We start from the raw sequence: 27,533 nt of genomic DNA, 5'->3' as shown, positions 1-27,533 counted from the left end.
TCCGGTTAGACGTCAGAGAATTGGGGCCTCTGGGTCGGACAGCTGTTTTAGGTGTCAGTCGGATGTTGGCACGTACCTCCACTGTGTATGGTCCTGCCCTAGGATTTCACTATTCTGGTCAAGAGTTGTAGAGTTTCTGCATGACAACTTTGAGTTTCCCAGGGTTCTCTCCCCTAGGGTGTGCCTCTTGGGCATTATGAATGAGTTAGTACAAGGCTATTATGACAAAATCTTTTTCCGATTTGTTTTATTCTGTGCACGGAAGGTTATAATTATGGAATGGAAGGCCACGGTGTGTCCTAGTATAGAACATTGGTTACAACTGGTAAATAAGTATATACCATTATATCAGAAATTATATATTAGCAGAGGGTGTCCTGACAAATTCGGGAAGATATGGGCTAGATGGATGGAGATTTCGGACACTGTTGTCTGATAGATAGGAGTGAGTGAAGTGTGACTGGTTGTCTGTTTTGGCAATAATGGCGGTCAAATGTTGATCCTATTTTCTTCGTAATACACTTATATGCACCTGTGATCCGTTAAGTTTTCATGTGGGCTTTTGCACTGTAATTGTATTTTTCTATATGATTGTCATTGCCAACTAGTGCGGTTGGTCAGTATGCTATGTATATTTTTGTGCGCAATTTTGCGCTTTTGTACATTTGTATTTTGAGAAAAAGTTAATAAAGAAAACCTTTTAAAAAAAAAAAAAAATGACTTGGGGCACCGGCCAAAGATTCAGGGCTTGGGCCCCGGAGGTCCGGTGCTAGCGACGCCGCTGGTGTAGGCCTTTCTTAAAAATAGTTGATTTCATTGTAATGTAAAAACATATTAGTCCCAATAATACTAAAATGAAATCCGAATTATTCATGAAAAAAAAAGAAGAAACTTTTCATTAAACTATAAACTTAGTAAGAAACTGTGACTACTACTCTGGTCAGATGTTAATGTTAATTGCCATTGAGAAGATTTTGAAAACAGAGCTAAGTTTTTCGTCACTTGGGGCAAAGATTCCCTAGCACTTTATCTAAATATCCTGGCCAATACAGAATGGCTTGTTGGCATTCCATTGCACCAGCATCTAGGGCACGTGCTCAACTAGTTTCCCCTACCTATGCCCCTGCTTTAAAGATCAGTGTTACCGTCACCTTGAGCAGATGACCTAATATGACTTAGTTGCTAGGAACACACTTCCCGACAACCCCATATTAATGATTTTAGGTGTTCGGCAATATATCCATAGAAACCAGTCTGTCTGAAATAACCACATTTCGGCATAAAGCTGAATTCGCACTACTGTCAGAAGAGAAGGAAGTAGCTTAGGGTTCTATGGTGATCTAAGTTTTGTTAGGTAGAACTGCCCAAGGTGTTCCTGCCATAACATGAACCCTAATATATGGTCAAATTAGGGCCATCTAAAATAAACTTAAGCTTGAGGTAATAATTACTAAATCTCTCCATTTCCTATGAGAAAAATAGTTCAAAAATTGCAAATGCAATGACAAAGATTATATTGCATGTGAGACTAAGAATGTATGCAGCAGTGGTGAACTCTTCTGGTCAAAAATGTATTGTTGTTGCCATCTGCTTTCCAAGTAATTTTATAAAAATATACGGAAACACACAAAAAAAGGACACTTGAAATCGGTGCTCTGTCATTCAGGGAAATATTTTCTTTAGAATAGACAGCAGTAAGCCTACAATACAGTAGCATGGAAGAATGTAACAGGATATAAGGGTAGCACCCAAGAACATAAACATGAACATGTGGTAGATGCATGTATGAAATGTAATGCGGAATGTTTCATGGAGTTAAGTGCTTCTTTTAATCAGGACCAGCCAGTTGACGTATCCTCCAAGACAGAAGCAATCATCAAATACAGCATTAGCCAAACTGAAGTGGAACAATGGATTATTCCTTTTTTCGGACTTTTGATCTTGGTGCTAAAAGGAATAAAAAAAAGCAAAAAACAGAAGAATAAATTTTCAGGCAATTTTTTAAAATGTGTAAGTAAATGAAGCGGTACCAACCATTAGGGTTTTCTTGCTTGTAAAAAGTCTTTAACATCTCGACAGCTTTCTCAGCTTTGTACCCAGGTATGCCCTGTTAAAACAAAATGTAAAGTCACAGGTTCGCACTTACTAAGCAGTTTGCGTGTTTGTGACAACTTTGAAAAGCCATGAAAAAAGTAAGCGTGGTCTTCACGGAGACGTAGTTTCAGTCCATTAACCGCTTCCCGACCGCCCACTGTATATTCACGTCGGAATTTGGAGGGCTCTGTGCAGTGCCGACGTGAATTCACGGTGGGTGTTAAAAGCGCGATCCGGGTGTCTCAGAGTAGCGCTGACACCCGGATCGCTCTGTTATCACCTGCCTCTGGTCCCGGAGATATGATCGGGACCTGATTAGTTCAGGTCCCGGTCATGTGATCGCAGGCAAAGCTTGTTGTAGCAACGAACTGGAAAGTTTGTTACTACAACAAACTGGAAAGTTTGTTGCTACAACAAACTTTCCCGGGGACCGATTGCTGGTGCTGCAGTCGGTTATAAGGCAGAACCGGGGGCCATATAACAGCCTCCGGGTCTGCCATGCACAGCAGCATATGAGAACCAGCCGGAGGCCGGTCCTCATAAGCTTCCTGTCAGTGTGAGTCTCAGCGTCACACTGACAGTTTATAATACGTTACACTACCTAGATAGTGTAATGTATTATAGCAGCCAGTGCTGCAGGTCTTCAAGTAAAACAAGTAAAAAGTAAAAAATAAAGTAATAAAAAAGTTTTATAAAAGTGTAAAAACAAGTTATAAAAGTTACAAAAACAAAAAATGCTTTTTTTCCTATAAGTCTTTTATTATAGGAAAAAAATGAAAATGTTAAAAAAAGTACACATATTTGGTATGACCGCGTTCACAACGACCCAAACTATAAAACTATCATATTATTTTTCCCGCACAGTGAACACCGCAAAAAAATAATTAAAAAACAATGTCAGAATCACTATTTTTTGGTCATCAACCCTCCCAAAATATAGAATAAAAAGTGATCAAAAAGTCGCATGTACCCCAAAATAGTGCCAATAAAAACTACAACCCGTCCCGCAAAAAACAAGCCCTTACACCGCTTTTTGGACGGAAAAAGAAAAAATTATGGCTCTCAAAATATGGTGACACAAAAAAATTAATAATTTTATCGAAAAGTGATTTTATTGCGCAATCGCCACAAAACATAAAAAACCTATATACATATGGTATCGCCGTAATCGTATCGACCCGCAGAATAAAGTAAAATGTCATTTATACCGCACGGTGAACACTGTAAAAAAAAAAAAAATACAAAATACATTGTCAGAATTTATGTTTCTTTGTCACTTTGCGTCCAAAAAAATCGAATAAAAAGTGATAAAAAAATATTACATGTACCCTAAAATGGTACTAATGAAAAGTACAGATTGTCCCGCAACAAATAAGCCCTCACACAGCTCCGTTGGAGAAAAAATAAAAAAGTTCTGGCTCTCAGAATATGGCGATGCTAAATGTGCAGAGTGTTCCAAAGCGGATAAGATCGGGAGCCATTTATCAGTGCGACACCGGCCACATATCTGCGAATTATTATTTATGTACCCCATTATTATACCCTCTTATTATGCCCTGATGTACTCTGCCCAGTTTACACATACCCCCACATCATAAACTGAAATACCAGCAAAACCCCAAACAGAAAAGTTACCAAGCAAAATCTGCGCTCCAAAAGCCAAATGGCGTTCCCTCCCTTCTGAGCCCCACAGCGTGTCCAAGCACCAGCTTAAGTCCACATATATGATATTTTATATCCGGGAGAACCCGCTCAACATTGTATGAGGTATTTGTCTTCAGTGGCACAAACTGGGCACAACATATTGTGCGTTAAAATGGCATATCAGTGGAAAATTTTAATTTTCACTTTGCACCATCCGCTGCGCATTAACGCCTTCGCGCACTATGACTTAATAGCATGTCGTGGTGCGGAGGGTTATATATGGAGCGGGCTCATGCGCCCGCTCCATATTCTGCAGGTGTCCGCTGTGTATTACAGCTGACACCCGGGACTAACGGACAGGAACAGCGATCGCGCTGTTACAGGAGCCTGTAAAATTACATTATACTGCAATTTAGTATTGCAGTGTATTGTACCAGCGACCTAATGATCGCTCGTTCCAGTCCCCTAAAGGGACTTTTGGTAGGTTCCAGTCCCCTAAAGGGACTTTTGGTGGGTTTCCACTGTTTTGGTACCTCAGGGGCTTTGCATATGCGACATGACACCCGAAAACCATTCCAGCTAAATTTGAGCTCCAAAAGCCAAATATTGTTCCTTCCCTCCGGAGTCCTGCCGTGGGTCCAAACAGCAGTTTATTGCCACATATGGTGTATTGCTGTAATCAGGACAAAATGCTTTACAAATTTTGGGGTGATTTTTCTACTTTATTCATTGTAAAAATTAAACATTTCATTTCATTTTCACGGCCTAATTCCACTAAATTCAGCAAAAAAACCGTGGGGTCAAAATGCTAACTATACCCCTAGAACAATTCCTTCAGGGGTGTAGTCTTCAAAATGGGGTCAGTTTTGGGGGGATTCCACTGTTTTGCTTACTCCAGGGCGTTGCAAACGCGACATGGCACTGAAAACCAATCCAGCAAAATCTGCGCTTCAAAATCCAAATGGCGCTCCTTCCCTTCTGAGCTCTGCGGTGGGTCCAAACATCAGTTTAGTACCACATATAGAGTATTGGCGTAATCGGGAGAAGTAGCTTTACAAGTTTTGGGGTGCTTTTTAATCTTTATTCCTTGCAAATATTATTTTTTTTAATATTATTTCAGAAAAAAAGTAGATTTTCACTTTCACAGACAAACTCCAATAAATATAGCAAAAGACCTGTGGGGTCAATATGCTAACTATACCCCTAGATAAATTCGTTGAGGGGTGTAGTTTCCAAAACCGTCCTTTCTTTTGGGGGATTTCCACTGTTTTGGCACCACAAGACCTCTTCAAACCGGACATGGTGCCTAAAATATATTCTAAAAAAAGGAGGCCACAAAATCCACTAGGTACACCTTTGCTTCTGAGGCCGGTGTTTCAGTCCATTATCACACTAGAGCCACATGTGGGAAAATTTTTGGCTCCCACGGCAGATTAGGGATGCCTCCGGAGTTGTGACACGACCCAAGGTCTCAAAATGCTCTGATGCCCGGTCTGGAGACTGGATGCTGTAGCACAGCTCGGGACCAGAGTTAAAATGCGGCCATCCTGGATGTCCCGCCTACAGGCAGTCCCAGAAAGACCTCTTAAAACCAAGTAATAATAAAAAGAGGAATAGAATTACCAAAAAGTAACGGAGATTTATGTTCACGTCTAAATATACTTTCCAAGCTCAAATAATGAAAAAAAAAACTGATTTTCAGACACTAGCATCTAATCGAAGGGGGACCCCTGTTTAAGAAACGTAGCTTTGAGAAAACATCTAGTTTCCTTCAGACTAAGTAGTACAATTAAAGACAAGTTGGTCCAAAGCAGGTCCACCGAATCCAGAGATACTTGGCTTGAAAGGTTAATCCCAAAATGGAACTATCGATGTGGTAATTGTATCCATTGTAAATATAATTTCCAAGCCAAAACTTTCAATTTCGGCGGTATCATACAAAAAGAACAGCAGTTCATTAGTTGCACAACTCAATTTGCTGTATATATAATTTTTTGCCCTTGTGGTTGTTTTTATATAGGGAAAACTAACAGATGTCTCTATGTTAGATTTAGAGTGAATTGTAAATCAGTAACAGAAGGGGCCCCGAGATAAATTGATCATATGAGAATGGCTCACGGAGGAGATTCCTCCTTACTTAGGTTCTCAGGTATTGAACAAGTCCCAATTCCAGTAAATGGAGCAGACCGGTATCTAATTTTACTTAGAAAGGAAGCAGGATGAATTGTACGTGCAAATGTGATGGGACCTGCCGGGTTAAACAATAAAAATGATATGGCAGTTTTCCTCTAATAGTTATTTGTGCTTATGTTTTGTTTTTAACTTGCTACATATTGGTATATGTTTTGCATTTTAATCTCACTTGTATTTTCAACCGCGCTCCTTAGTTTAGCGCCGTCTTATTTCACGGTCGTATTTACTTTCATTCAGGGGGTTTTGCACTTTCATACCCCTGTATTGTGAATTGTTGCAGTGCCATTAATTTCTATATAAGGGGGATTTATCCAGCCTCCTTTCTCCTGCCTTCTATTGCGTCAGATAATACACTGTCTTCCCCGCTTTAAAGTTCCACCCCCGGAATCCTCAAGCTACGTACTGTTGGCTCCAGCCACAATAGGGATGGTCTCCTTCCAGTGGCACCGGTAGGGGCATTGGTGCTCCGCCTAGTTATGATGGAAAGGGAATTCTCCCTCCGGATTGGATAGCACACAGGGGTGTGTAGGTGGGCTGTCCACTTGTAATGACAGAGTAGGGAGACAGACAGGTGAGCCCTAATCTACCCGCCACTCAGTCCCTGCCTACTTGTATGGCCCGTCCTAGGCGACGGCGTACAACTGGGCGACGGTCCCTACGCTCAATATGTGTACGACAGACAAACAGACAAGGGTACACAGAAGCTAAGGGAAATGGGGCAGTTGCCCACGGCAACACCGTGAGCAACAGGAGCAGTGAACGAGCCGAGTCAAACCAGGAGTGTACGAGGTACCAAACGCAGAGCAGGAGCGTAGTCAGTAAAGCCAGGGTCAAAATGAAGCAAGGTCAATAGTAATAGCAGGGGCAGCAGAGCCAGGAAACAGGAAAGAATCACAGGCAAAGACAAGCAGGAAATGAAGGTATAAATAGGCCGAGGGCGGGAGCTAGAACCGTCTGGCCAGGCTGTGATAGGTTCTCCCACTCCTGAGCCTACCAGCCTGAGTGGTAGCAGATCGAGTCACTCTATCAGACCTAGGAGCAGGTGCAGACTGATTAACCACGGGCGTCGACACAGAAGCGGTGTCTGGCAGATCCTTTACAGTACCCCCCCTTTTATGAGTGGCCACTGGACCCTTTCTAGGTGGACCTGGCTTATTGGGGAACCGAAGATGGAACCTTCTGAGCAATACCCCAGCGTGAACATCCCGGGCGGGTACCCAAGTCCTCTCATCAGGCCCGTATCCTCTCCAATGGACCAGGTACTGGAGGGAGCCTTGGACCATCCTGCTGTCCACAATCTTGGCCACCTCGAATTCTACCCATTCAGGGGTGAGAACAGGAACCGGAGGTTTCCTCTAAGTAGCCAAGGACGGGGAGAAACGTTTCAGGAGGGAGGCATGAAACACGTCGTGTACTCGAAAAGACGGGGGTAACTCCAGCCGGAAGGAGACAGGGTTAAAGACCTCAATGACCTTGTACGGCCCTATATACCGGGGAGCAAATCTTTTGGACTTTAAGGCGCAAATTTTTTGAAGACAGCCACATAAGATCCCCGACCACAAACAAGGGGTTAGCAGAACGTCTTCTATCTGCCTGAGTCTTTTGTATGCTCTGGGATGCCTCTAGGTTCTTCTGAACCTGGGCCCAGACTGTGCACAGTTCCCGATGAACGACATCTACCTCGGGATTGTTGGAACCACTAGTTGAAACGGAAGAGAACCGTGGATTAAACCCAAAATTACACAAAAAGGGGGAGACCCCTGACGAGTTACTGACCCGGTTATTAAGGGAAAATTCGGCGAGGGAAATGAAGGAGACCCAATCATATTGACAGTCAGAGATAAAACACCTTAAATATTGTTCTAGAGACTGATTAGTCCTCTCGGTTTGGCCATTAGTTTCAGGATGGAAGGCCGAGGAGAAGGACAGATCAATTTCAAACTTTTTACAGAAAGCTCTCCAAAACTATGAAATAAATTGTACCCCTCTGTCAGAAACAATATTGACACGAACCCCATGGAGACGCAGGATGTGTTTGATAAACAAGGTAGCTAACGTCTTAGCATTGGGTAGTTTCTTGAGGGGCACAAAGTGGCACATCTTACTGAAGCGGTCTACTACAACCCACACCACCGACTTGCCTTGAGATGGAGGCAGATCAATCACTGGCATAGCTAGAGACATAGCAAATTCCACAGACATAATATTAGCAGAAGACCCTGAATCCACGAAGGCACTGCCGGTTGCAGACCTACCCTCAAAAGAGACCTGAAAGGGAAGCAAGATCTTATTAGGTTTCATATTTACGGGAAATACCTGTGCGCCCAAGTGACCTCCCCGAAGGTCACTTAGGCGCGGAAGTCCTTCCGGCTGCTTATTCTTACGCCTAGGACAGTTGTTCACTTGATGCTTGTCATCCCTACAGTAGAAGCAGAGACCATTCTTCCTGCGGAGCTCTCTACGTTGTTGGGGAGACACGGAGGCCCCAAGTTACATTGGTTCATCCGAGTTTTCGTGGAAGAACGAAGCAACGGAACCTCGGGAGCCATCATGGGGGAGCCAGAGGAGAAAGCACAAAAATGTTCAAGTCGTCGTTCCCCGAGACGTCGGTCAAGACGTACCACTAAAGCCATAACCTGATCTAGAGAGTCTGAAGAGGGATAGCTAACTAACAGGTCTTTCAGGGCGTTCGACAGACCCAATCTAAACTGGCACCTCAAGGCAGGGTCATTCCACCGAGAAGCTACACACCACTTCCTAAAGTCAGAACAGTACTCCTCAACGGGTCTCTTACCCTGACGTAAGGTCACCAGCTGACTCTCGGCAAAGGCAGACTTGTCAGTCTCGTCATATATGAGCCCGAGTGCAGAAAAAAAAAAGATCAACAGAGGAAAGTTCAGGGGCGTCAGGAGCCAAGGAGAAGGCCCATTCTTGGGGCCCGTCCTGGAGCCGGGACATAATTATACCCACTCGCTGGATCTCAGAACCTGAGGAGTAGGGCCTTAGACGGAAATAGAGCCTACAACTCCCCCGAAAGGAGAGAAAAGTCTTCCGGTCCCCTGAGAACCGGTAAGGCAATTTGAGGTGGGGTTCAAGAGGTGAGGTGGGGGGGCACTACCTGGGTAGCATCACGCTGGTTGCCCCTCTGAGCCAGGGCTTGGACCTGTAGGGAGACACCCTGCATTTGCTGAGCCAAGGTCTCAAGGGGGTCCATAGTTGTGTCAGGGACCAGGGTAGAAAAGGTATATGGGCCTGTGATTATGTAATGACGGGGTAGCGAGACAGACAGGTGAGCCCTAATATACCCGCCACTCAGTCCCTGCCTACTTGCACGGCCCGTCCTAGGCGACAGCGTACAACTGGGTGACGGTCCCTACGCTCAATATGTGTACGACAGACAAACAGACAAGGGTACACAGAAGCTAAGGAAAAATGGGGCAGTTGCCCACGGCAACACCGTGAGCAATAGGAGTAGTGAACGAGCCGAGTCAAACCAGGAGTGTACGAGGTACCAAACGCAGAGCAGGAGCGTAGTCAGTAAAGCCAGGGTCAAAATGAAGCAAGATCAATAATAATAGCAGGAGCAGCAGGGCCAGGAAACAGGAAAGAATCACAGGCAAAGACAAGCAGGAAATGAAGGTATAAACAGGCCGAGGGCAGGAGCTAGAACCATCTGGCCAGGCTGTGATAGGTTCTCCCACTCCTGAGCCTACCAGTCTGAGTACTAGCAGATCGAGTCACTCTATCTAGAAGCAGGTGCAGACTGATTAACCAAGGGGGCGTCGACACAGAAGCTGTGTCTGGCAGATCCTTTACACCACTGTTGCTACACGCGTTACCAAGGTGGAGTCAGCTGTCGGCAGTTTAAAAGAACGCCACCAGAAATGTTTTTTTAGGTCAGAAGAGCAACTATTCTTAGCGTGAAACAGTCTGAAACCTGCCATGCTATCTGTTATGTCCTCCCTTGAACGCTTTTAATATTTTGCTGGATGCCACAATAAAGGAAAACTACTATTACATGGGTGAGTGCCGTTTTCTTCATACTCCTCACTACTTGATGTACAAGATTTTGCCTCTACTTTTTGTTGCTGAGCACCACCCTAAGTAATTATAAAGAACTCCTGTTCCAAAGTCGTTGCACATCCGCTTTTGCCATAGAAATAGACTAGAAGTGCCAACTTCTTCTTACCGTTATGTTTTTACAGACTGTATTAAGCTCTTTGTTATTTTTAAAGGCTAGAGCTGTATTATCAGATTAATATTTTTCAAATGCCCTTTTTTTAGGGAAACATTGCCATTTTAGAGAAGGTGTAAGCCATGTGGGGTTTAATTTTAGTCATTTATACTTGTTACCTAATTGAATACATTTTGCAGTAGAATTGCCCAAAGTAGATTTTAATATTTCCCATTTATCATTTGTACCATTATATGAAATTAGTTGTTCCCAGTCTATTTCCTGAATTGCAGCCCTCATCCTGGTGAAATCGGCCTTCTTAAAATGAAGTGCATTTGCCCTCCCAGCCTGGGTTTGTTTTATACAGTATAGGTAAAATGTAACTATATTGTAATCACTGTTACCGGGGTTTTCACAAACAGTGACATTCCCAACGAGCTCTGCATTATTAGAAATGACCAGATCCAACAGAGCTTCACCTCTAGTCGGGTCTTCCACAAACTGGCCCATAAAATTTTCCTGCTACAGGTTGAGGAAATTTCTCCCCTTCGCAGTTGTAGCCGAACCATGACACCAATTAATATTCCTGTAATTAAAACATGTATCGGCATTTCCTAGACACAGAGCAAATCTTCAGCATTGAGACCAGAACACCCTTTTAATATGCAACTGTAAATCAACAGACATTGAGGTTACGTGATCCAGTGAACACCAGGAGGACATTATTCTATTTCTTATAATGTACTTGTTAGAACTATCCCATGTCTGAACACATGTCTTTCACTGCATTCAAATATATTTAGCGCCTTTTTAAAAGCAAATTATACTATGCTTACTAAATATATTTAAGGGACTTGATCAGCCCACCAGTACCTCAATTTTAAAAGACACCAATGTCTAGATTTTTTTACAGTACAGTAGTCGTTTTACAATTCATTGCAAATTAATTTTTATACCTTGAAATGAGTTTTCGTGTTTGGAATACCATTTTCAGCAACATTCAGAACAGATCCACATCCACCAAACCGTTCGTTACTGCAACCATACACTACAAAAGGAATTCCTAAATCATTGTTAAGGATACATAAAAGGTATATTTAAACACAGGTTGAGGCCTTGAAAAGCTGCTTGGACGAGGTCTCTTGGAATTTTATGGAACTATTTATTAAAACAGGTGGTTCTTACTGCTCAATAACCACATATGTATATTGTAATATGTATGCTTGAGGGAAATTGCCTAAGGATTGTACTTTCTGAGAATTACACTGGAATGACTAATGATATGAATGTTAAATAGGCTAATAATGTCCTTCGTTTGTACTAAACATTACATTAATGCATATTATCTCATTATAATTAATATTGTGCCTTGCAGAAAATAGGAGAGACTTTAGTGGCACATCACTCTTACCACTAGGCATGGATTTTCACAGCAGAAAGGTTTAAACTGATGCTTGATAACAATTGTGAAAGGAGATTTCCTAGTTATTGTTTGCAATAATTCTGCTAATAAAACTCAGAAAAAGAGTTTAAAGGTTAACAAACATTTCTGGAAGTATATTCATACATAGTTACAAAGGGCAAAACACTGATTAGATCTGCAATAAGAAGTGTGTGACGTCCCAAGATTTAAAATGAAGTTTGCAGATCTCACGAAGGCCTTATTAACACAAACATGGTGGATTTGTGTCCTCAAAATTTTTTTAGTTTTTCGCCTATATGAATGTCCATGTTTAATCCACGTGCCATCCGTTTTTCACGTCCGTGTTTCTCCCCTGCAAGCACGGGTTTCAATATTTTTTTCTGCATTTCTCTAGCAATTTATCCGTCTGCTGTCCGTTTTTCACGGAGGTTGTCCAATTTTTTCACATACCTGTAGACCTTAGTGGGCGAGTCTGAACCGCAAAAAACGTACCAGAATAGGACATGCTGTTATTTTCTTGCACCAAACACACACTCCGGAAAAAAAAAAGGATGTGTGAATAGACCCACTGAATTGTATGGGTCAGTGTGCTGTCCATTGTCAAAACGGACAGCACACTGCCAAAAAATATGTTTGTGTAAACAAGGCATAACGTACACATCAAAGAAACTCCATCAGGAAGAAATCAAGTCCCCTGCCAAATCTCCTCCTCCCCATTTTTATAGACATTTATTGGGAAATAACAATAAATACATTTTCTGAGATCATCTTCTTCTACTTGCTCTCGTTGGCACTAGACTGGAAGTGCTGGCAGAACATACCACTATGCACCTGCGTCTTCACAAAAGCCTAGAAGTAGGAATTTCTCACCTGTGTGTTGTTAGGCAATGGCCTCTCCCTGTTTGGGTCCCAGCTTTGCCAGCAGGAAGGCCATGAAAAGACTTACAACTACAAATCAATATTTACACTGGGAAACTTCAGTATTAACTGGAGTTATCTTTTATTGTTTATTCACATACAACTAAAAAAATCCCATTAAAAATGTCTATAAATTATGTAAAAGATGTATCTTAATAAGATAGGAAGGATACGGAGCACACGTAGAGCACCAGCACACATGATGCATGGTTCCACTGTCACATACAAGATGGTGTTTTCAAAAACTTCCATGGAACTCTTGCCATTCTTCTTACACCAGTTTAATACCTGATCAATTGCTACCAATTCCGCATGACGTGTAGCCTGTAAGACGAAGGACATGATGTGAAATAAATAAGCACTTTTTTTTTTAGATACCTGTGTTATGCATGCTAGTTCAAATTATCTTTGGTCATATATACTTGTGAAAAGCTTATATTGATTAAGTTTGTGATCTTCACTGATTTCCTAAATTAAATAGCTCTATAGTGTGCTCAATCCCCTTTGGCATTTTTCCTAGACTAATGTTACAGGAAATCTGACGTAATATTCTAAGAATTTTAAAGATAAACTCAAGCACTCCTCTGGTCAATATGCAAAGAAATTTATTATTATTTCAGATAAGGCAATATGTAGAGATACGTAACGTTTCAGCCACAATTCGGCCTTTGTCCAACTCTATTGCCGCTGGTCAAGCCAGGGGGTCGCATAACTAGTTAGCATGGGGGAGTCTCGTGAAACACAGGAAACCTCACCCGGCCCGGAAACGGAAAGGATTGACAGATTGATAGTTCTTTTTCGATTCTCTGGGTGGTGGTGCATAGCCGTTCTTAGTTGGAGGAGCGATTTGTCTGGTTAATTACGATAACGAACGAGACTCCCCCATGCTAACTTGTTACGCGACCCCTGGCTTAACCAGCGGCAATAGAGTTTGACAAAGGCCGGATTGTGGCTGAAACGTTACATATCTCTACATATTGCCTTATCCGAATAATAATAAATTTCTTTGCATATTGACCAGAGGAGTGCTTCAGTTTATTTTTAAAATATTAACAGTGTGGGAACCCTACCCACAGCCCCCAAATCACTTGCAGAGTGCCAAAGATTTGATCTACATGCAATATTCGAAGAACAACGGTCATTGATTTAAAAGGTCCTTTGCTTAGAATGTTGTGTCAGATTTTCAGTATCGGGAATCTATTAGCAGGGCCAAAGCGGGTGGAGCCCTCTATAGAGCCCTTTCATTCTTGATGTCAGTGGTGTCCAAGATCACAGACTTCACAAATGTCAATTTATCAGTCTACATTTCCCCCCCCCCCCCAAGTCTTCTTTTATTTTTAAAACAAATTTCAAATACAAAAAAAAAAAAAACTGTACATATCGCATATACCCTGTATACAACAATAAATATTAGCAACATGATCCGAAACCAACAACCTACATTCATTGTGCTCATTTCTATGCAGTAGTACCATAGAAACAAATGGCCCATATATAATAGTTCCACTTTCTTACCACGACCTTACTGAGTACATATACTCTATAACGCCAATAAAAAACAGAGCATATCACTAGATAGTTTTAAAAATATGATATCAGTCTACATTTAAAATAACACTTATAAGGCAACAACTAGACTGGGTGGACTGAAACAACCCCCTTACCAACCCCCTTTTTGTAATAATAATCAATCAAATATTGGACACATGATTGGAATCACAGTTATAGGTCATCGACATTTTAGGATATTACATAGTTAGTACGGCTGAAAAAAGACATGTCCATCTGTCTTATGTTCCTCCAATTTCAATAATTTTAGTAAAGTGCCATTTTTGGTTATGATGACAAGTATATCAGGATCCGATAAAAAGTGGATATATATCTATATATATATATATATATATATATATATAGATATATATACACAAGTGAATGCTGCAGTCGCTAGCACCGGGCTCCCTGGTGCTAGTGATACCACCGGGCATGAGGGGGCCCATGTCGCCCGGCCCATAAATGTAATGGGGCGGGCAGCGTGGGCCCCATAGCACAAGGATGGGACCAAAGGGGAGCAGGTGTATCAAAGCAGCAGATCGCAGCTTATGGCCGCTCTGCAGCAGCCGAGGATACAGGGCGCCTACCAGTAGCGATAAACTGCTTTGATACGGCTGCTCAGCGGCGCCTACGAAACCTGGATATATAGATCGTTATATACACAGATAGATAGGTAGAAGATCGATAGATAGATAGATACGAGACAGATAGATACATAGAAATAAATATATTAATTGGAGAAAAAAAGTGTGTGTTTTATTACTGTTCTCCCTCCCTGTCAGCTTGCCAGGAGAGTGAGAAGTTACGGGGGGGTTGTTCGGTGCCACAAGGGGGGGCAGGGGAGGGGTACAGCGAGAATGGAAAAGCCTGAGAGGATGGGAACTACAATGTAGGGAAAGGTGCACGCCGCAGAGCAGCCATATCAAAACTCCTGATCGCAGTTATAATACGACTTGGGTTTCGCTTACTGTCAAGTTGCTGTCATGCTAATATTGCAAAGTTTGCATTTTGTTATATTTGTCCCTCCTGATTTCCTGTAGCCAGGCTCTAACTTAATCAGCCCCTTCCTTCCAACATTATGTCTGCCATTTTAGGCTTCAGTCATCTTCTGTTGAGCTCTGGCAAAGAATCATCTTTTCACCTATTGTTTTGTGCATAATTACAATTTTATCATCTTGAGAATAAACCCTCATCTGGATTATTCATACATGCCTCTTCAGCTGAGTTGACACTGACGGACAACGATTCTTGGTGTGCGTACTGGTTCAATACAGACATACACAGAGGAACGGTCTCAGGAACCTCACACTTACAGCCTGGTTATTGAGTCAGAATAGCGAAAAGATCGTTTAAAACCGACAGTACACCAGTATGCAATTTCCGCAGCGATAAAGACAATAGCAAGATTGTCTACAGTGTCAGAAGAAATCACAAGTGTGTGTGTGTGTGTGTGTGTGTGTGTGTGCGCATCAATTAATTACTATTAATGTGAGGCACATGGCAGTTCAAAATTCATAATACCACGTGCCTCACATTAATAAGCACTTATTCTATAACAGTGTAAACACCATAAATGACGCTATAAATTTATTACGGTTGCGACGGTACTGAATATGTGTATATCTTATGTATTGAGACTTATTTTAATGTTTATTGTAAAAAAAAAAATTTTTTTATTTTATTTAACATTATTTTTTTACTTTTTATTTTTAAAAGTTAATGTACTGGAGATTCGGGGAGGGGGCGGAGCCTGACCGCTGAACGTGATGGACGCATAAAACTTGAGCTCCTCACAAACCAGCTTGGATCCTTCATATTATCGAGGCATAACAGCTTAACCATGGTCAAGATTGGAAAGGACAAGATAAGAGACTCCTCAGGCACTCCAGGAATGCAAAAGTATCAAGCAGACCTGGGGAAATTCCTTCAAAAGAAGGACATGCCGTCCGGTGCTGGAGCAGCCAAGATGGCGCCGTATCCTGCTTCAGAGGACTCTGATGCAGACAGCATGTGTGGAGCGACGGCGTACAACTCAGCCACAGACTCTGGTATGATAACGAAGGCTTTCTTCAAAAAAAACATGCAGCAGGCTATCACACCGGTGCTGAAGGAACTCAACGACTTCAGGTCAGATTTCAAACTCATGGGGAATAGACTTGAGCATTTAGAGAATGTGGTGTCGGAGGTTGTAAATCACTCAGACTCAGTGGAGCATAAGTTACAAGTGCAAGAAACACAGCTCAATAGAGCTTTTACCCTGTTGGAAGATATAGAGAATAGAAGCCGTAGAAAGAATGTTAGGCTGAAGGGACTCCCAGAATCCTACGCTAATGAAGTCTTACCTGCGGTAGCGAAGCAAATTTTTACCTCACTCTTGGGAGAAGACAGGGCCAGTAGAGTGGTGATAGAACGTATCCACAGAGCGCTAGGCCCCAAACTGAAACCTGCTGACCCGCCTAGAGATGTCATATGTGGCCTCTTAAGCTTTGTGGACACGGCGGCTATTCTGGCGGCAAACAGAGAGCAACAACATCTAGTGTTCGAAGAAGCGCCCTTACAATTATACCAGGATATCGCAGCTTCCACGTTGGCAAAACGACGTATAATGCGTCCACTACTTGCGAAATTGCGAGATCTCAAGCTACCCTATACTTGGCTATTTCCTTTTGGGTTGGCCATACTGAAGGATGGAAGGAGGATCTTGATCCATACACCTGCTGACCTAGAGGAGGCATGGGAGCGTCTGGGAATTCCGCCATTACAATTGCCGTCATGGCTGCCGGCCCAAACGGACATATCTCTACCTGCACTACCAAGAATGGTAGCGTGGTCGGTGTACCCCAAGCAACGATCCTCGAAGGGGAAGAAATCTCGTGCTACAGCATCAGAAGATGCCACCACTTGAATCCTTTATATATATATATATATATATATATATATATATATAACGCTATGTGTTTCTTTATTACGTATTTTCTCCATATTGTGCTACTAGATGAATACTGGTGATTTTACTAGCGGTATTGACATTGTTCATTTTATTCATTTTGTTTCTTACTTCACAAACCGCTTGCCGCCAAATGTACCATGGTTAATATTATTATTATCATTGCAATAGACCAAGGAAAAGTATCCGGGTCTATGACGTAGAGTCACGTGGTTGCCAATGCATGAGGATAGAGATGGAGCCATATTGCGCGTTCTTCTGTGGAGGTAACAGGGAGCGGTGCAATTTGCTTTCACTGATATGACTTAATTCTCATCCTCAGATTGGCGTACTATACTCTACCAAAAGTGTCGGGCCATCTTGCAACCAAGTGTACTCTAGGATATATTTTGCCTCTGTTAGACAATTTTAATTTACTTGATTTTTTAAGTTTATTCTTAACTCATGAAGGATCTGAGCTGGGCCTCGGCTCAGGAAGTTATTTCCCCTCCCCCAGATGCAGCAGTGTGTTGGCTTTAGATTTCGTATAAGAGAGTTCTGGATGCCAACCGGAACACAGATTAGCTGCAGCTATATGTTGATTCTTTATTCCACATGTTTCTGTCCCCCCTTTTTCCCTTTAGTTCCTCTTCTTTATCCCTACCCCTATGTCTTTATCAGAAATCAGACGAAACCGCAAACTGACAAAAAATGGCGACTGTGAAGATAGTAACTTATAACGCTAATGGCTTAGGTTCTCCTCAGAAGCGGAGCCAGGTATTTACATTGTTAAAAAAGGAACAAGTGTCTATAGCCTTTTTACAGGAAACTCATTTTAAAGTAGATAGAGTGCCAAAATTACCCACTAATTTATTTTCCTCCTGGTATCATAGCTGCAGCTCGAGCTCTGCTTCGCAAGGAGTATCAATTGCAATCCACAAGGACTTACCATTCATCGGGACAGCTAGTCATGATTCAAGGGATGGCAGAGCGCTATTCATAAAAGGTAAACTGGGGTCATTGACATGCACACTAGCGAATTTATATGTAGCTAACAAATCGCAGATCTCATGGCTCCTACATATTATGGAGGAGTTGCGAGCTTTTGCGGAAGGCCCCATAATTTTGGGAGGAGACCTAAATCTCACGCTTCACCCAGAGATTGATTCCTCAACACATAAATCTTCTTTACCAAAAGCAGGCCGTAGAAAATTATTGAACAAGTTACAGGAACTTAACTTGATCGATACCTGGAGACTACTACATCCCCAGATATCGGATTATACATTTTATTCTCATCCTCATGGATCGCATCAGAGACTGGATTACCTTCTTGTACATACTCACTTAGTACAGACTCTGCAATCGGCTAGTATTGGCCCGATGACCGTATCAGACCATGCACCAGTGTTCACCACTCTGGTTATATCCGCTTTGCCCGCTAGAGAATGGACATGGAGGTTGAATGAGACCCTTCTGGACCACCCGGAGCACATTAAGTATTTAACTGATTCGTTGCAGAAGTATTTTGAAACGAATGTTACAGAGGATGTATCAGCTACTATAGTGTGGGAAGCACATAAAACATACATGCGGGGTATGCTGATATCACTGGGCACAAGAGTGAAAAAAGAAAGAGAACAGGAACTCAGATCTTTGCTTTCGCAAATTGCAGCATCCGAAAAAGTACATAAATGTTCTTCCACTAAAGCCATACAAACAGAGTTAACAATCCTTAGAACTAAATTAAAAGATTTATTAAATAAGAAAGATGCGACTAACTTAATGTATTATCGTCAGAAGCTTTACGCACATGGCGACAAAGGAGGAAAACTTATGTCGGCACTTATCAAAAAGAAAAAATCTTTTATTAAAGTAATTAAAAACTCAGCGGGCAACAAGTGCAAAAATACCGCAGATACTGCAGATGCGTTTAGTGCATATTATTCGGAATTGTACAACATCTCAACACCTCCAAACATTGCAGACGATTCTCGACAGCAACAAATACAGGATTTTTTAGACCCATTAATGTTGCCGTCACTTTCAGATGAAGAAGCGGGGGATCTTATGAAACAGATTACACTTGACGAAGTGGTTAACATTCTGAGATCCTTTCCTTCAGGGAATAGCCCAGGCCTCGACGGCCTAACGATTAAATATTATAGGAAATTTAAAGACATACTGTTACCTCACTTAGTTGACACATTTAATGAATTACTCCAGGGCAGGGACTTCACAGCACAATCTCTAGAGGCTTACATTACCATACTGCCTAAAGAGGGTAAAGACCCTACCTTGTGTTCAAGCTACAGACCTATATCGCTTTTAAACCTAGATTTAAAAATTAATTAATAAATACCTAGCAAACCTAGTAAACCCGGACCAACAGGGATTCGTCCCAGGGAGAGAGGGGAGACAGAATTCCATCCGCTTGATGAATTATATTCAAAAGGCTAGAGATTCTAAGATACCTATGGTCCTAATGAGTACGGATGCTGAAAAAGCTTTTGACCGAGTTGCATGGGACTTCATGGCGGCTACACTGGCCAAGTTTAAATTCCCAGAAGGTCTCATAAAAGCAATTTTTACGTTGTATAGTAAACCCTCAGCCAGGATCAGGGTAAATGGAACTCTGTCCCCCTCCTTCTCTATTGGTAATGGAACTAGGCAGGGATGCCCCCTGTCACCCACTTTGTTCATATTAACTTTAGAACCCCTTTTGCAGACACTGCGACAGGATGCGCGGATTGCGGGTATAGAGGTAGACTCTCGACAAAATCTGGTGCACGCCTTCGCGGATGACTTGCTACTAACCATCACGAACCCAGTGTCGGCGTTTCCATTTATCCTACAAATTTTCAGTAAATATGGCCTTATTTCAAATTTTAAAATAAACTATACTAAATCTGAAATCCTCAATATATCATTAACATCGGCCCAGGCGAGAGGGTTGGAAACGACCTCAGATTTTACATGGCCCACTCATTCGGTAAATTATCTTGGGATTAGACTTCCTAAAGATCTTGACTCCTTGTATGCTCTTAATTATATACCTCTGCTACAAAAAATTAAGGGTTTGCTGGTATCTTATGATATCCCATATCTCTCATGGATAGGACGAAAAAATCTGCTTCAAACATATATACTTCCAGTGCTCCTATACACTATGATTATGGTACCCATTCACTTACCGAAAATGTTTTTTTCAGAAAGTTCAGTCACTTTTTTCCACATTTTTGTGGAAACAAAGAAGACCACGCATCTCATATAGACTCCTAGCCAGGGGGAAGCGGTACGGAGGCCTTGGCCTCCCTAGCATAGAAACTTATTATAAAGCTATTCATCTACAGAGATGGCTGGATATGGCCTCAGCGATAGGTGGTCCAGGAGGAGCTGATCAATCTTCCTTATACTCCGTAGAGAGTTTTCATTCCACATTATGGGTGCCCACACAACAAGACCTTAGGTCATTGTCGAACCCTTTATTAAAGGGGACGTTAGAAGTCTGGGCAAGATATGGTTTAACGGATAAAGGGGTCTCTCAACCGTCACCTTTGACACCAGCGGTAGCATTGCCAAAACTACTTTCCACCCCAGTGCATTATAGGTCAGATATATGGACACACTTCTCCGGAGTTCAGATTGCGGAGCTGATGCCGGAGAATCAGATTCCAACGGCAGGGGAGCTCCAGTCTCTGATGTCGTCCTCGGCCCGAAAACTTTCAAGTATTTATGCCCAGTTGTTGACACCTGATGTGGCGGATCTGCCATCCTTTGTCTCTTCGTGGGAGCTGGAGCTTGGGCTGCAGCTGTCAGAACGGGAGAGAGGTTTCATCCTAGCTCATTCTCATGGATTTTCAAGGTGCGTAAAACTACAAGAAAATCATTATAAGTTGCTTACTAGATGGTATAAAACACCAGTAGCTCTCTATAAAATGGGTTTGGCAGATTCGGATATCTGTTGGAGATGCAAATCTCAGCAAGGATCTTACTCGCACATTTGGTGGCATTGTTCACCGATAAAGTTCTGGAAACAAATTGAGGTAGCTGCCAACACAGTATGCGACACACAGGTTAAGTTGAATGCAGCGCTTATTGTTCTGGCACTCCCTTCATCTGATATAGTTCTATCTAAGAAAAACTTATTCACTCATTTGCTGGCTGTGGCAAAAACATTAATACACTAATACACTGGCTGCAAATTGAACTTCCCACAATGAACCAGTGGATTGATAAGGTGAATCAAATTTATCTGTTAGAAGAATTGACCAATAGAGGTGAGGGCACATACGACTCGTTTATAAAGATATGGGCTCCCTGGACACCGGGATGACTTACTTAGAGCTTCACAGTAACTTGAAGTATCCTGTAGAGCTGTTAACGCCGATTCATTGACTTAACTTAAGAGGTACCCCCCCCCCCTTACTCCTTTCTTTTCCTCCTGCTCTTCTGTCATCTTACCATCCCCTGTTTCTCGATTTACCCGGCTCCTAGAGCCAAGTTTTTGTATTATTATCATTTTGACCCTGTTTTGGTGGGTACAGGTTCTCCAAAGGGGCACTGTTCATTAGAGAGGGTGGAATAGTGAACTGTAAGAGTTGTGGTAACAGATATTTACCAAGACTGAATTGGTATTATGTTATCAAACCAAATGTCTGAGACCGCAGAATTATTAAAATTCAGTAAAATCGTATTACAACTTAGTACAATCATTGAATGCAAAAATGGCTGTCATGTTTAATGCTACCCTACCTAGTACTGCAGTACGGAAATTACATGTGTTTCTATCTATTTGTGTACTTTTGTATTTTGGAGTTGCTGTACCTTGTACCTGTTATTAATTAATAAAAACAGATTTGATAAAAAAAAAAAAGTTAATGTACTGGCATATATCTATATGCCAGTACATTAGCCTGTGTACTGATAGTACACAGGAAGTTGTTTGCCCTAACAACAGGAAATATGAGAAAATGTGGAAGAAATCTTCCAGCTCACCAATAGCTCGGATCCTCGTGATGGCACACGGTAGAAATAGCAAAGAACGGAGGAGAAACAGTGATCCAGCGCCAGGTGATTTAAAAGGAAACAAGGTTCCAATTTTATTTCAAGACTTCTTAAAAATTCCAAATGCAAGGTTGGCTTGCAATAATAGATTATGCCTATGCGATTCGGAACATACTTGTGTCCTTATTTATGGCTTATCATAAACAAAAGAGATGTCGTTCCGAAGTTTATATCCGGTCGTTACAGGTGGAACGCTGTTTTGATATAGCAACACATAATCTTGTTTATATTCTAGCACCTTTGATCCCACTTACCTTCCTGGGCTTTCAGGTATTAGTTGAGTGTTATAGATTTAATTTGCGCCTCAGCACATTCCTGCTGTGTTGCACTGCGTTCCACCTGTTACAACTGGATATAAACTTCGGAACAGCATCTCTTTTGTTTATAATAAGCCATGAATAAGGACACAAGCGGTGTCTGAAATGCGTAGGCATAATCTACTATTGCTAACCACCCTTGCATTTGGAATTTTTAAGAAGTCTTGAAATAAAATTGGAACCTTGTTTCCTTTTAAATTACCTGGCGCTGGATCACAGTTTCTCCAACAGGAAATATGGTTAGAAATCCCTGGGGTCCTTCAATGGACCCTGGGCTGTCTGCCCATATATGGTATGTCCCTCGATCGCGTCACAGGGATTCCCTGTGATGCGATCAAAGGGCATCCCCCCTTCTCATTTAGCCCTTGAATGCTGCAGTCAGCTTTGATTGCAGAATTCAGGGGAATAACGACGAAGATGAGAGATTTCGCTGATCTCCACCGCGGGGCTGCGGCTGTGTAATACAACCATTGCCCTGCTCCTGACAATAAGTGTGCACGCGCGGTCAGCATAAGGTGATACAGCCGGTGCTGAACTAATGAGCAGCGGCGCAGGCACTGAAGACAGGACATGGGGGTGTTTTGCAGTGCACCCGCGATGTTCTCTGTCATGAGTGCCTGCATTCATTGGTGCAGCGCCCGCCACATCACATCATGCTGACCGTACGCGCACCTGTCAGGACTCATGAGCAGGGCAATGGCTGTATTACACAGCCACAGCCCCGCTCTGACTACATTCATCTCTGTATGTGTCGTTAATCGACACATACAGAGATGAAAAAAAAATGGCAGCCCCCATAGAGAAGTAAAAGTAAGTACAAAGTAAAAAGTAGAACACAAGAAAACAAATAAATAAAATTTATGTTAATATCATATTAAAAGCAATATGATAAAATAAACACCTTCCCTTTAAAGGGGTTTTCCAGCTGATAAAAATTGATGGCGTATCCTCAGCATAGGCCTTCAATAGCTGATGGGTCAAGTCTGACTCCCGGGATCCCCGCTGATCAGCTGTTTTAAAGAGGCTGCAGCTCTCATACGAACGCTGCTTCCCCTTAATTTCTTCTTGCTCACTGTGAATGTTCGACACACATTTAGTGGCGATTCACAAGTATTGCAGCCTTTTCTCCCATTCACTTCAATAATCTTAATTTAGAAAGAGACAGTTTAATACGTGTAATTAAGTCTAAGACAGTGGCAAGAATCGCAAACCTATTGTCGACCAGGCGTTCAAAGCGACCATCTAAGTCAGGATCTTAAAAATATTCCACGCTCAGCGAGCAGTAGCAAACAATATGCGCAGCACTAATCAGCCAGCAATTCCTTGTCCAAAGTCAGAGAGAACAGACATGTCAGACTTTGCAAGAAACATGGTTCACCGTGAACTTACAAAGACCGGCCTCAAAAGCTTTGACGACCAGCCTGAGAACTACAGATGTTGGAAATCTGCCTTCAGAATCGCAATTAGTGACCTTGGCATTACTGTGGACCGATCCTCCTGATCAGCAGATCTAGCTCTTCGTTAGCAGTAAACAGAACGTGTCAAGAGACTAAGATCTGTTCACATTGCTAATCCAGCGGCAGGCCTCATCACTGCTTGGGAAAGACTAGAAAGTAGCTTGGGAATTCCTGAAGCCATAGAGAGTGCTCTGTTAAAACAGCTGCGAGATTTAAAAAAAAAACAAAAAAAACCCAAAAACTGGCAAGTACAATGAGAAATTCCAAGAGCTCAGTGACCTACACTTAGAGCTCCAGCTGGCCAAAGCGGATACTCACCTACCTGGACACAGCTCATGGAGTAAACCCAATAGTTTCCAAGCTGCCATATGGTATACAAGAAAAGTGGACTACTCTTGGGTCAAGATACAAAATAGAAAATCAAGTCTCCTTTCCTCCCTTTTCTTACTTCTGTGAGTCTATCAGAAACATTGCAGAATCCAAGAATGACCAATGCTTCTCATAGAGTGAGTCGAGTCATTCTGTTTCATCTCCTCCTAAGTATGACAGCCCACGCTCCAACTACAAAAACCGCAGAGGTCCAGTGTCAGTAAAAAAGACTGATAACCTTCCTACACCAGCTCCCGACAAGCGCAACCAAGTTAAAAGGGTTGAAAACCCTAATAGCCTGTGTACTATTCACAAAAAACCACATCCCCTCAAGAAGTGCATCGGTTTCAGAAAGAAACAACACCAAGAACGCAACGAGATTCCAAAGAAATTTGAGGTATATTTCAGATGTTGTGCTTCTACTGAACATTTTGCGAAGAACTGTAAAACTATAGCATGCGGCTGTGAGAACCACGTGCAAGCGCTTTACCCATTTCAACCCAATCCTACGTCGCCTGCACATTCCCCTCCTTCGCCAAAGCATGGTGGGGAGAATTCAGATCAAACAGCAAATCCTACTGATCTATCTTCTTCATGCACAGAAGTCTGTGGAAAAGACCATTGTGGCAAAGTCCTATGCAAAGATATGTCTAGTGAATGTATACCCCAGGAGACATCCAGAAAGGACTTTAAAAGTGTATACCATATTGGATGACCAGAGCAAATCGATCACTTGCAAGATCAGAACTCTTTGATCTGTTAAACTTAAAAGGGAGATGCCTACCCTCACATCTTGGGCACTAGTGGTATTACGGAGGTCTCTGGAAGAAGAGCCAGTGGACTTGTAGCTTCTCTCAAGGACAATCTTGAGATATCCTTACCTACACTTGTTGAGTGAAACCACATACCATCCAACAAAGAGAAGATTCCTATGCCAGAGGCCGCTCTTCATCACCCTCACCTAAGGGCTATAGCCAATGGAATACCAACCCTTGACAAGATTGCAGAGATCCTACTTCTGCTCGGTAGAGATATCCTCAAGGTACATATGGTACGCCAGCAGATCAATGGACCAAATGATGCTCCGTTCGCCAAATGCCTTGATCTAGGCTGGGTTATCAATGGCAACGTCTGTGTAGACAAGATGAAGAAGACTACCAATATTTTCTCATTTAAGACAAACATCTTGCCCGTCGGCCGCATTTTCGGGCCGTGCTCCCATACAAAAGTAGAGATACAGAAAGGTGTCCGCGGCCAATAGAACTGAATGGGTCCGTAATTGCGGACCATATTACGGGGAATTTTTACGGTCGTGTGCATGGGGCCTTACTGGGTGAAAGAGAAGCTGAGTAACTGTAAATTGCACAAAGATAACATGAACATGGTTCTGTCCTGGTGTGACAGCCTTGAATCAACAGCGTTCAATTCAAAAAGTGAGGACAACAAGCTAGCACCTGCAAGAGAAGATAAAGAATTTCTCACGGTAATGGACTAAGATTTCAATCAGGGCAACTCCAACAGATGGGTAGAACCTTTGCCCTTCCGCTCACCAAGGGTGAAACTACCAAACAATCTACATCGAGCAGTTGCTAGATTTTCCTCTTCAATACGCACCCTGAAAAGAATACCAGAAATGCAAAAACATTTTGTGGACTTCGTGCAGAACATATTTGACAGAGGTAATGCAGAACCTGCCCCACCACAAAAGGAGGAAGAAGAATGCTGGTAGCTTCCATCCTTTTGGCGTGTATCACCCTCACAAACCCAACCAAATCAGAGTGGTGTTTGATTCCAGCGCCCAGTATGAAGGCGTTTGCCTCAACAACTTACTCCTTAATGGGACAAACCTAAACAGCCGCTTCATAAGAGTGCTAAGTCGCTTTATACAAGAACCTGTTGCAGTAGTAGCCGACATCCAGCAAATGTTCCATTGCTTCTTAGTCAGGGAAGACAATAAAAACTACCTGAAGTTTCCATGGCACAAGGACAACAATATTAGCAATGAAGTCATAGATTACCGGATGAAGGTGCATGTCTTTGACAACTGCCCCTCTCCTGTTGTAGCAATCTATGGATTTAGGTGGACAGCCTAGGGAGGTGAGAAGGACCATGGATCCAACGCTTGTCATTTTGGTGAGAAGAATTTCTATGTTGATAATGGACTTAAATCTCTACCCACAAGTGAAGAGGCAATCGATCGCCTCACCAGTACACAATAAATGTTTTCAATAGGAAACCTCAGACTACACAAAATTATCTCCAACAGCCAGAAGGTAATGGAAGCATTTCCATCCGATGATCCTACATGCAAATTGAAAGTCCTCGATCTTGGTTCTGATGTTCCTGCCATACAACGCAGCCTAGGTTTGCCCTGTGAGATTAAACAATACATATTTTCCTTCCAAATGTCAGCCTGTGACAAACCTTTCTCAAAGAGGAGTTTTATCTGTCATGAACAGCATCTATGATCCTCTTATGTTCGTAGCCCCAGTCACTATCCATGGCAAGATGTTGCTGAGAAAGTTTACCATGGAGAACTTAAAGAGGCTCTGTCACCACATTATAAGTGGCCTATATTGTACATGATGTGATCGTCGCTGTAATGTAGAATACAGCAGTGTTTTTTATTTAGAAAAATGATCATTTTTAACGGAGTTATGACCTATATTCGCTTTCTGCTAATGACTTTCTCAATGGACAACTGGGCGTGTTTTACTATATGACCAAGTGGGCGTTGTACAGAGGAGTGTATGACGCTGACCAATCCGCGTCATACACTTCTCTCCATTCATTTACACTGCAGATAGCGATATAGCTATATTGCTATGTGCAGTCACATAAACACACTAGAACGCTACTTGTAAAAGGGCTATATATAATATATAAATATAATTCTATATATATATATATATATATATATATATATATATATATATATATATGCTCAGTTACTACACACTCACGTGTGTACAAGGGCTGGTATAATAGCTGGGTTTCACCTACTTGGTCGCCCACTATTACTACCCCCTTTATAATCAGGGTCACTAGGGTTATGCCTAGTTCCCCTACCTTTTCCTTATACGAACGTCTACTTGCTTTGCTTCTACACGGAATAGGACCGTACAATAAATACAATTGTATAGTATTTATTAACATACAGTAATCACTCTCATATATATATTACAGTAACTAATCACAGTACAGTATAAACACGGTATCACAATATTATACCGCCACCCACTTACCTAAACATACACAGAATACAGTTACGTTACAACACAATGCACAAGTTACTTGTGATTCTAACACACTATCTCTATCCCACTCCCTCCTAATATAACTTTCCCTATACAACTCAGGGAAGCAAGGGTTAAAGCAGGAGGAGACAGGGTTAAGTGTA

The 27,533-nt window shown here is 42.1% G+C and overlaps 1 protein-coding gene across 4 annotated transcripts in view; it reads right to left on the bottom strand.

Annotated features, from left to right (window-relative positions):
• Window positions 1–1,653: 1,653 nt before the first annotated feature.
• ADAT2 (adenosine deaminase tRNA specific 2) overlaps window positions 1,654–27,533 on the bottom strand; it is an 85,098-nt gene continuing 59,218 nt past the window's right edge. For all 4 annotated transcript variants that reach the window (XM_075862659.1, XM_075862662.1, XM_075862660.1 and 1 more), the window contains exons 4-7: window positions 12,620–12,770; window positions 11,062–11,168; window positions 2,035–2,107; window positions 1,654–1,947 (exon numbers count right to left, since the gene is read on the bottom strand). In XM_075862659.1, coding sequence (XP_075718774.1) covers window positions 1,916–1,947; window positions 2,035–2,107; window positions 11,062–11,168; window positions 12,620–12,770 — 363 coding nt within the window. In that variant the 3' untranslated portion in view covers window positions 1,654–1,915. The remainder of the gene's footprint in view (window positions 1,948–2,034; window positions 2,108–11,061; window positions 11,169–12,619; window positions 12,771–27,533) is intronic.

This window comes from Rhinoderma darwinii, chromosome 4 (genome assembly GCF_050947455.1).
Source record: "Rhinoderma darwinii isolate aRhiDar2 chromosome 4, aRhiDar2.hap1, whole genome shotgun sequence".
Taxonomy (NCBI): Eukaryota; Metazoa; Chordata; class Amphibia; order Anura; family Rhinodermatidae; genus Rhinoderma; species Rhinoderma darwinii.
This window is presented reverse-complemented; position numbering and strand designations above follow the sequence as displayed.